The sequence below is a fragment of the Pelobates fuscus genome, chromosome 8, assembly GCF_036172605.1.
Source record: "Pelobates fuscus isolate aPelFus1 chromosome 8, aPelFus1.pri, whole genome shotgun sequence".
Lineage (NCBI taxonomy): Eukaryota > Metazoa > Chordata > Amphibia > Anura > Pelobatidae > Pelobates > Pelobates fuscus.
The window spans coordinates 158,160,493-158,171,813 of NC_086324.1; the positions used below are offsets into that span (position 1 = coordinate 158,160,493).

The 11,321-nt window shown below is 39.4% G+C and overlaps 1 protein-coding gene across 1 annotated transcript in view; it reads right to left on the reverse strand.

Moving 5' to 3' along the window:
• Window positions 1-10,957, reverse strand: part of LOC134571856 (hexosaminidase D-like) — a 35,522-nt gene extending 24,565 nt beyond the window's left edge. The window contains exons 1-5 of the mRNA XM_063430489.1: window positions 10,838-10,957; window positions 6,528-6,621; window positions 3,825-4,059; window positions 2,578-2,687; window positions 1,310-1,397 (exon numbers count right to left, since the gene is read on the reverse strand). Of these exons, the coding sequence (XP_063286559.1) occupies window positions 1,310-1,397; window positions 2,578-2,687; window positions 3,825-4,059; window positions 6,528-6,619 (525 nt within the window). The 5' untranslated portion in view covers window positions 6,620-6,621; window positions 10,838-10,957. The remainder of the gene's footprint in view (window positions 1-1,309; window positions 1,398-2,577; window positions 2,688-3,824; window positions 4,060-6,527; window positions 6,622-10,837) is intronic.
• Between the last annotated feature and the right edge of the window lie 364 nt (window positions 10,958-11,321).

Here is an 11,321-nt window from a genome sequence, read left to right on the forward strand (position 1 = left end):
TAAAGGGTTTAAAAAAAAATAAAAATAAAAGAATAAAAAACTTTATTTACTCACCCGATTCCAGTGCAGATGTCCCTCGGCACTGGGTTGGCACTCTGCCTCCTCCAACATTATCCGATGGGGTGGTGGGGGGTAGTGTGTATGGGTGGCGAGCTCTGAGAGCGCATTAGGCCCTCTCCATAGATTGCCTCAATACTTTCCTATGGGGATTTCACTGATGCTAAATATCCAGCGTCATGTAGTGGTCCTAGAGTCCATTAGAATCTGGAAGTGCCTCTAGTAGCTCTCTGATTGACAGCCAGTAGAGGCAGTCCTGCAAGGTAATCATTGCAGATTCTAAAAAACTACAATGATTTACATTGCAGGACTAACTGGGACAGGAACAAAGCACCCAGACCACTTGAATTAAATGAAGTGGTCAAGGTGACTATAGTATTCCTTTAAGGACACATCTTCTGAACATCAACTCGACAAATAGCGATTCCACAATCCCAGAGTTCCCAGCTTGAGATGCAAATGAGCACAGATAGGCAGTGTGTTTTGGACTTTATAGTGCATTTCTGCAAACACCATAAGCAATGGATACTGTTTTAAAAACACAGCTTTTTTTAAAGGAACACAAACCTGACCCTATAGTGTTTAAGCCCCCTTTACCCTTCCTATAAAAGTTTTATGCTCACCATATTTCCAGCACCGCACGGCTCTGTCTGCACTGGCTCTATGGGAGAGCATTGGGTTGGCTAAAATCAGCAAGGGGGTGGGCCAAATGCTGTTTTGGCTAATCAGGCCAATCAGCTTTTTCGGCAGCACTGACCCAGAAAGCACCTCCAGTGGCCATTTAAGGAGTGGCCACTTGGAGGTGTACCTAGAGGCAATGTAAACACTGCATTTTCTCTGAAAAGGCAGTGTTTGCATGAAAAAAAAAGCCTGAAGGGAACTATTATACTCACCAGAACAACTACATTCAGCTGGTTACTACAGTGTCCCTTTAAAGACCAAAGCATGGGCTATGCAACAAAGGGATCAGTGACCAGAAACCAGCCATGGACTACAGTTATGACCTTGTGGGTCTCGTCACCATGGAGCAGGTTTTAACTTGGAAGTTGAAGTATCCCCGACAGCATATAGCTAGGTACACAAAAAGATTTGTCATGAGACCAAACACAATAAAACTCCCCAGAGTGCAAGTACAAAGAATTACAAGTATGCATCACCTGTGTATCACATTTCAGACTGAGTAGTCCATCTTGGGCAAACACAGACAAACTAAACATTTTTGCAATGTAAACGGAAGGAACCATAAACTTGCCTCCATGTGCCCAAACGTTTGGACCAGTGGTACAACCTCTAGTTTATTCATTTTGGCGAGTTTCAAGATTTTGTCAATGTCTGCTTCACTGGAAAGGAAAGAGAGAGTGAAGAAAAACCGTAAGATACAAATTTGTTATTATCTTCTAATCATTAACCTGGTAATTGTGGGGGAAAGAAGAGAGGAATGCAAATATAAGGACAAAATACCCAAATCTTAAAATTAAAACACATTTTATAATTAAAACTTTTTCCAGATTAGGTAATTATGTCTATGACATATGATACTAATTGTATGATATAATGCCTTTATCACTTGTTATAACGACCCTATACCGGCTGTAAATTACTGTAAAAAAAGAAAAACCACATGGTTTATTCTCACACTAAAGTCTGGAAATGTAAACAGCTTTTTTGCAAGGCAATAAATTACTATTGACATTTTAAGGCTTAACATTGTGTTTAACATGAACTGCTTACAAAAGATTTAGATTATTACTCTTAAATTAAACAATGTGCTCCCCATTTTTTTCCCAGACTGCTGTTCCAACCCTGGGAACTGAAAGACACTAATTTCAATAAAATGTTATGCTGTAAACGGGTAAGAAGAAATTCACGTCAGGCTCACAGATCTTAAAATATATCATGTGCAGGTTGTGATTGTAATACCAATGACCCCAATGTCAAATAGCCAACTAATTTTAAGGAATTCAAAGTGAACCAAAATAGTCGAATTGCAAAGATCGCTGATTTGGAGAATTCTTCCAATTCGTCTGTTGTGGATAAAAGATTTTTAATTCACTTTGAACTCCTGACTTAACCTTGCGAATCAGTTTTGTTCAGAAAAGCTTATGGCCTCCCAGAGTAACTTCTATGTCACAAATATATATCCGTCTCGCTCCTAAAGAGACACACTCCACTCTCACCTCCAGTTCTGCTACTTTCCCACCTTGTTTGTCTGCTGCCTCTCTTGACTCCCTTCCTAGTGTGTCCTTATACTCCACTCCATAGACTATAAGCTGGTTTGAGTAGGGGCCTCATTATTATTTTTGTTATTATTTATATAGCGCCATCAGATTCTGTAGCGCTGTACAATCTCATAATCTAATCAACCTATTGTTCCTGTGTCAATTTGTAATTGTCTCATTTATTGTTAAATTCCCCCCTTTCATAAAATTGCAGCGTGCTGCGGAATAACTTGGCGCCATATAAATAACAATAATAATAGTAATAATCAAAAAGAATGTAGAAAAACTGGCCACCACTCACCTGTAAGCATACGCCGATTTCAGGACTTCTAATTCACCACTGAAAGGAAACATGTCCTCATATTCAATAAGCAATCCATTGGCGCCCAGTTTGGACAGAAGGGGGAATAGCTGGAAAATACCATCAGAGAGAATTACAATGTTGCTTGTGTATCATTACGGTCAGCAAATACAAATACAAACCTAGTAACTGTAATATTGACACTGAATGTCAGTGCAGCACTGCCCCAGGAAGCACCTCTAGTAGCCATCCGAGGAGTGGTCACTTGATGTGTCCCTAGGTTGTAATGTAAACACTCATTTCCTCTGAAAAGACAGTGTTTACTAAAAAAAAAAAAAGCCTACAGGAAAATCCTATACTCACCAGAACAACTACATTAAGCTGCAATTGTTTTGGTGACTATGGAGTCCCTTTACGTTTTATGTATGACCAGATAATAATGTGTAAGCAGGATTTGTGCTATCCTACCAATTATCTCTGTATTACTGGAAATATACTGATCAACAACTACAATTTGGGTATGGTATGTTCTATTAAATGTATCATTTACACTTTATGCTGCATGTCCTGGCTGGACTAGAGCATAACATGCAAATTAACTCTACTCCCAAGGTGCCATGTGGGTAAATAACACAATAAAAGGAAATGGCATTTCTTTGCAGATACGCAAGTAAGCATTATAACAAATTTAGCATCACAGGGTCAATCTGACAGGAAGCAGAAGCTTTGTGGAGGAAAGGGTTTTTTTGGTTTTTTTTATTAACTGCAAATTTTGTATTTTCAAGTATATACTATACTACAATATTACAATATTACTGTACAAAAAAAAAAAGATTTTTCAGAAAATGTCTTCACACAAGAAAACAAACTTCAGCTTTTCCAGAATGTAAAGTTTAACCCGTTAAGGACCAAACTTCTGGAATAAAAGGGAATCATGACATGTCACACACGTCATGTGTCCTTAAGGGGTTAAGTGAAATTTTAAAATGTTTCAAGCCGACAAATCAACCCCCCAATCCTTCTGTACCACCTAATGTAACACAGATATTATGGTTATTCAATCAAGAAGGAATTGTAAGGAATTCAAAGTGAATTTCTCATTATAGGAGGAACCGAAAGCATAGCTGAACTGTAGAATGTTTCTAATTGGACTATTTTAGCCTTTTTTAAATGAACTTAACTTTTGAATTCCTGACACTTTAGTGAATTATCCTGACTGGTTTAAAGATGGTGGGGATTCATCTTACCTGTTCAAAATAAGTAATCCTGGGGGCAGCTCCCTTGAGATCCAAATGGACAAGTTTCATCTGAATTAAATCTTTTTTTTCATCTTTTTTATTTATAGGATCCTTCTTAACAGTAATTTTGACCACTGGTTCCTGCGGGGGCTCCCTTTTTTCTTCTTTTTTGTTCGTGTCATCTTGCCCCCAAAACCATCCTGCCTCCATCTTATCTGCATAGACTATGCCCTCTTCATGATGGCTGCATGTAAAGAGAGAGAAAAAATATAGTCTTAAATGGGTTTATCATTGGTCCTGCATTCTGAAATCCTGGCTTTCTGATTGGTACAGTGTCAGATAGAACCCCTCCCATTAACAGGACACAAGGTATATTTTAATGGAAAATAACAACTACAAAGTTGTAAAAAATATTTTTAAAAAATTGCAGATCTAACTTGATGACCTTCTTCACTGGCTCTCAAACTAGTTTTCAAGAACCACAAATGGGCGACAGAGCGATAGATAGATAGATATCCTGAAATAGCTATTTTCCTAGAAAAACATATTCTTGGATGAGAGTGTTCCCTAGTTTTTAAATGGAAAGCTCCAAACACCATAACCACTACATTGCACTGAGAATTCTTTTACATACATAAAAAAAAAAAAAATACATTCAAAGTTTGTGAAGCTGCTGCTCTGGCACAATCAGGATCCAGCAAAAGACAAACCCCTCACAGAGCAGGAAGACGCTCACCAATGAGGAACCACTAATTCTAGTCTTTGGGGTCTTCATAAACACTGTAAAGCAGGGCTATTGGCAGCAACCCTTGGTGTGTGTGAGCCCAGTGTGTGCACACAACATGCAGAAGTTGGACGGGTCATGCATTGCAAACAAGGAAGTAAAATATCCCCTTTTTACATCACTGACCCAGGAGGGCTGTCTCCAGCTATTTTACAATTTGCTACAGTTTGCTTAAGTCATTGTGTGCACTAAACAGTGACACTAAAAAAAACTAATTAAAGTCAGAATGTGGAGCTGCAAGATTTTTAACGCTTCTGGGAAAAAAATACATGTTGTTCCACTTTGTTATTTATCTCCTGGCTAAACATGAATTAGCATTTTGGAGTACATCTCTAGGCTAATATACACCTAGAAAAATTAGAAAGGGGTTTCATGACAGCTGTACTATCCAACAGGTCTGTTTGTGTTAGGAGCAATTATTGACCTGGCTGAAGGTGCTTATAAATATTAGAAGTGTGAAGGGCACAGGAGTGCTTAATCTTCTGGATGGAGGTAGCAGAACAATCCCCTGCCTGGCCCTGTTGTAAAATGGCTGGCCAAGTGCAGGGAACTGGAGGTAAGTTCTGGGAAGACAGGTCTCATCCAGATTGAGGAAGAAATGGGGGTTATGAGCCCAATGAGATCAATTGGGGGAATTACCTTCTGCTTGTGATTTGCCACACAGCCACTGGGGTTATCCGTATGCGGACTCTATAATTATCAATAAAGGTGTGGCCTAGGCTCTTTACCTCTCTTGGCTGTCATTATTGGGGGTTAAAATTAGAGTTTTGTGGGTTAACATGGTCGTAGTACCAAGCAGTCAAGTGAAAACCATAAATATAACACATCTTAAGAATTAGAGGACTAGCCCATAGTGATTTTAAATCTGCCTATAGCCTGTCTGTACATCATGATAATAGCTCTTCACAAATATCTATTGTGTCATAACTTTCCTAATTAACGGGTGCAGTGCCGTATACAGAATGCTGATAACTAATGAAACAATTCCATAGCCAGAGCTCATTTATGTGGCTTGTTTTCAGTCACAAACACATGACTTGGAGAGTGTCCACCATTTTGGGTCTTGGAGACAGTGTCTGCCATTTTGGGTCTTGGAGACAGTGTCTGCCATTTTGGGTCTTGGAGACAGTGTCTGCCATTTTGGGTCTTTGTCAAACATTTTTATTCCAGTCACTATTGGTGCACACACAGTACCATGCACAAATTAAGTGATATATTACAGAAAGGGTGTGGGGAGATATGCATTATTTTTTTTTTATCAGCAGCCACTGGGTTAGCTCAGTTATTATATCAACTATAGAAAATGTTCAAATCTCAGGTTTGATTACCTGCAGGATCAATACAGCCTTTAAGCCATTAAAGGAGTACTCCCGCATTAGAGATAAATACATTTATTTATAACACTGGAGCACTTTGTTGCCTTTTTAGATGACAGCATGCCCCCTCCTATTTTCCCCTGAAATAAATAACTTATCTCTAATCCAGCAGTAAGGGGGTCTCTTAGTCACATTTTCGCTCTGACTGCCAGGGGATTATCGCCATTGATGATTTCACCGACAAACAGAATACTTCACATAGAGAAGCATTAAGAGGCAAGGCACATGCGCACACATCACAGTGCTGCTCCTACAATATGTCTCTAAGAAAGCCCTTGCGTCTGCTCTGCGGCCTGAGCACATGGTAGAGTCCCGTCCTGGCTGTCCAACAGCTATGAGAGTGCAACCTAGACATTTTATAAAACTGCTGTTTTCTCTTGAAATCAGAACTTTTATTAACTGACAAAGACGTGGCAATTTGTTAACACCTAAAGCATCTCAGCAAGCTGAATTGCTTTATGGCTGTGGAGTATTCCTTTAATAATAATCATGATGATTTGAGGAATAACCATAATTGTATTTCACTATATAGATATTTTCCGAGTGTCTTACCTGCTGCTTTTAGACTTATATTTGATGAAAACAACTCCAAGAATAATCAACACTCCGAGCCGAAGTAAGTAAATCCTTCTCTGGGGTGGCATCTCTGAGGAAATAAAAATAAAAAATCAAAAAAACATAAGTTTAGCAGAAAAAAAAAAATAATTAAAACAATTACATCTTAACGGGCAACATGTGCATCAAGATATGCCAGATGGTACTGCACAATTTTTGTTTCTTCTCATTACTGACCCCGCATGACCCAGCGTCAATCATCCCAATAACTGACAACGTGCTATAATTTACCTTTTTTTTTTCTCTCAAAATTTCACAAAGTTCTGAAACAATCAATCTTGTACCTGACAGCTAAAGAGGGCCGGGTGATTAGTGTCAGGGTTATTCTCTAAAATAAGAATTGAAAGTGAATTTTAACTTCATGGTCAAAGACTCGGAATGAGAAGCATAGTTGACTTAGAGATAGCTGCCATCTTGGCTATTTTGACCTTGATTTTGAAATTGACATTGAATTCACTTAAGTGATTAACCCTAAGAGTCCCATAACAACAACAACGAAAAAGAACGACACAATAATGTGTGACATGTAAACGTATATGAGATCCATGGCAATAAGTCTTCTTAAGGGGCAATCTAGGCATCATACTACATGTAAATATAGTAGTTGTGGTGCTAGTAGATTATGTACGTGGTCTCTCGATCTTGGTGAAATTTTTTTAAATACTGCACCAAAACGAGGCATCGAGGCACCTGCAGCAATATCAGTTTAATTCATAATTTAAAGCCATTGGTTGACAATAGACATGTGCAATTCGTTTCGGTCCGAATATGAATTCGGACAAATTTCGGGCAATTCGGGTACTTCCGAATGTCCGAATTGCCGAGGTCCCGAAGTTACTGAATTTCCGAAGTGCCGAAGTTCCGAAGTGCCAAAGTTCCAAAGCACAGTATTGCCTAAGTACTAATATACTTACCCAGTGAAAGAAGAAGAATGTTACATTGTATACAATTTTAAATAAAAAGTATACAAACATAGCCAGGATTCACCTGTAAGCATTTGCAACACTTACAACAATCAAGTAACATACATTCATATAAAGAGTAAGTTACTTGGCCAGTCAATGTAATGACAGGAATGAATAAGTAGATAACTCCCTAATTCCCACGGGATTAGGGAGCTATCTACTAAAAGGTTGAAAGACCTAAATTGGTCTTTCAGCCAAATTTACTAATACTAAGTAAAGATTACTTAGTATTAGTAAATTATGCCCCTACTCACTATACCGCGAGTAGGGGCATGTCTATTAAACAGTAAGCAGCCTCTGGCTGCTCACTGTTTATAAAAAAAAAAAAAAAATAGGGTCCCCCCTCCCAAGCCCCCACCACTTTTAAACTAAAGGGGGGACCAATTGCCCCCCCCCCCAGCCCCCACCCCTGAGCGGCAGGTGGGGGCCCTAATGTAAAATAATGGGGGGGAGGGACCTAATATCCTCCCCCCGGGCCCCCACCCCTGAGCGGCGGGTGGGTGCCCTAAATCAGAATGGGGGGGGACCTAATGTGCTCGCCCGGGCCCCCACCCCTGAGCGGTTGGTGGGGGCCCTAAATTATAATAAGGGGGGGGACCTAATGTCCTCCCCCCCAGCCCCCACAGCTGAGCGGTGGGTGGGGGCCCTAAATACTAATGTCCTCCCCCCTGGCCCCCACCCCTGAGCGGTGGGTGGGAGCCCTACAGTAAAATAAGGGGGGACCTAATGTCCCCCCCACTGGTCCCCCCCCCCCCCCCCCCCCCATCATTTTACTTTAGGGCCCCCACCCGCCACTCAGGGGTGGGTGCCGGGGGGGCAATAGGTCCCCCCTTTAGTTTAAAAGGGGTGGGGGCTCGGGAGGGGGGACCCTATTTTTATTTTTTTAAACAGTGAGCAGCCACAGGCTGCTCACTGTTTACTAGACATGCCCCTAGGGGCAAAATTTACTAATACTAAGTCATTTTTACTTAGTATTAGTAAATTTGTCTGAAAGACCAATTAAGGTCTTTCAGCCTTTTGGTAGATAACTCCCTAATACCGTGGGAATTAGGGAGTTATCTACTAAGCGGCTCCAAAGAAGTGTCGAAGTTCCGAAGTGTCGAATTGCGAAAATCCAGAATGCCAAACCGAACCGAAAATTTACCCCATGCACATGCCTAGTTGACAACCTCTGTTAAACTTCATAAAATGTATTTTAGAAATATATTTATGAAAACACATTGTCTACTATTAGATGATTAACCAAATTAAAATAAAATAAAACTCACAGTTTGCAGTCCTGACATATCTGCAGAAATGTATCGCGCTCCCGCCTGCTAAGGGCTGCAATCTTGCCTACATGATTATTTGTTCAGTTATGCTCACTTAGGACATGTTGTCTTATCACCTTAGCACTTTATTTTTTGTATGGCCTGGTAGACTCTCCCTAGGATCCGAGCCGCCTCCGGATGCCAGGGTGTAATCCAAACAAGGGAATCAGCTGACGGCTAGTCAACCACTGTTTCCTGCACTAGAAATAGCCGTGATCTGCTGAGGATTGGCTCTCACTAAGCCCCAAAAATATTGTTTTATTTTGATTTTGACACACCCTTTTACCTTTATGTTCTCTCACCAGCAGTGATACTACCGTCACAGATGCCAGCATTTTGCAATGTGAATAATCAGATATGCTTACTGCCATATTAGCATATTACTCCCATGATTCTCAGCCTTTCTATTTCATTCATATAATAAAGGGAGTTGCAGTTCAGCAACATCTGGAGGGCCGGAGTTTGGGGAAGCCTGGCGTAAAGCAATTGTTCTTAAACTCACTTACCTTTACTTGATACTACTTTTAAATCAGCCTGTTTATTAAGCCTTTTTTTCTCTTTAAAAAAAAAAAAAGTGCACTTCACTCATATGCCATGATACTGTATCCACATGCTATATTACAATTTGCTTATCTATGTTGTTGTGGCATCACAAGCGTACAAGTTTCTGTTTGCACTATGAAAATAAAGAATAATAAAAAAAAAAAACAAAAAAAAAAACACACACACCAAAAAGTAATGAAGCCATATAACAATTATTCAAATCATCTTGCCCCCAACACAATTCCAGCCCTTGCACCTAAAGCAACATTCAGTTTGAAATCTAGGAGACTGTTTGCATTCAAAAACGCACACATACATATAATGTCATTCACAGATAAAACTCACACACACACACAGTCATTAACAGATAAAGCACGCACACAGACACACAATGTAATTCACAGATAACGCACGCACACAAAATGTAATTCACATGTAACACACATTTTTCTAACTTACAAAATATTAAACATTTCCGTACTCATGTATACAGGCATTTATTATAGTAGGTGTAACCAGAATACTAGGTGTAGCAGAGCACCTACACACCCCTATGCTAAATATATTTTTACAAGCTGCAAACAAGCCCTTCATCAGATGACACATAAAAAGGGATATGGCCACTGACTCAACGGCAGCAGTAAAGTTTTATGTACACAAGATTAGGGTCACTCCATAAATAGAGAGATTATTCACTAAACGTCAAATTGAACTCCATTTTAGAACCACTGCAGGTGTGCCTTCTGATTGAGATGTGCCTGTGACACATACGCGGTTAACTCCATGCAAGACATTCTCAATACAAAATGTTAATTAAATAAATAATCGACCCTGTAAACTTCTCTCACTGCAATTCGCAAGTCAGAGTTTAGTGGATGGACCTCGCAGACTGTGGGTGAGCAAATTGCCTTGTACACATAATTCACATAAACATACAAAACTTCAGAGTGCATGTGTATATAAATTTAAACAAACAAACAAAAAAAACAAATGTAAATACCGTATATATATATATATATATATACACACACTGCACTGTTATTTTTTTTTCTGTACCATTAAAACAGTTTTCAGCATTAAATACAATATTGTTGAGCTATGTTGGACTATGACTTTTTTTTTTACACCCCCCCCCCACTTATCTTTTCCTGATTATAAATATATGCACACCCAGCATAAAACCACATGCAAAGTTATTTAATGTGAGAATTCAAAAATAAAATGTCACATTTAAGGCTAGAGTAGCAGAATAGGAAGCATAGATGAATTGAGAGAATTTTTCCAGTTTGATTACTTTGAACTCGAATTTCGAATGCTCACTCCAGTAAATGACCCCCTGATGGCAAGGCTGTCAAGACATCTAATGGTCAGTGCTGAGCTGCCATGCAGGACACAGATACAATGAGATCAGCTATACACAGTGCTTTACCTTGACCCCAGCCCTGAGCTCTCCTGTGCAGGTGGAATTAGAAGAACAGGTAGGTTTGCTGCAGGTTTCATTACATTCTATATAGAACTGTCACCCCAGTGGGAGGAACTCACAAGAATAAACCAGGAAGTGTCACAGAAAACAGAAGTCGTTATCTGGACTGGTATTTCCTGCTTAACTTGCAAGTTATTAGCGGGGATCACTTATAATTGAGCATTTTATGGGACAAACAACACAGTTAAAGTGATCTGTGGGTTTACAAAAAACATTTATTTTTTTTATTAAAAAAAATAAAAATTACTCACTCACTAAAACTAACAATAAAAGTCCAAAGTTCAGGGTACTGCTCATGCTCGCCACTAGGGGGAGCCATGGATTAGCCATTCAAATTGTATAATGAATCTGCTCTGTAAATTAATTCATGATTTTTTTTGTAAATAAAGGAATTGTATCTGATCATTTGGAAAGCAGCTCCGTAAGACTT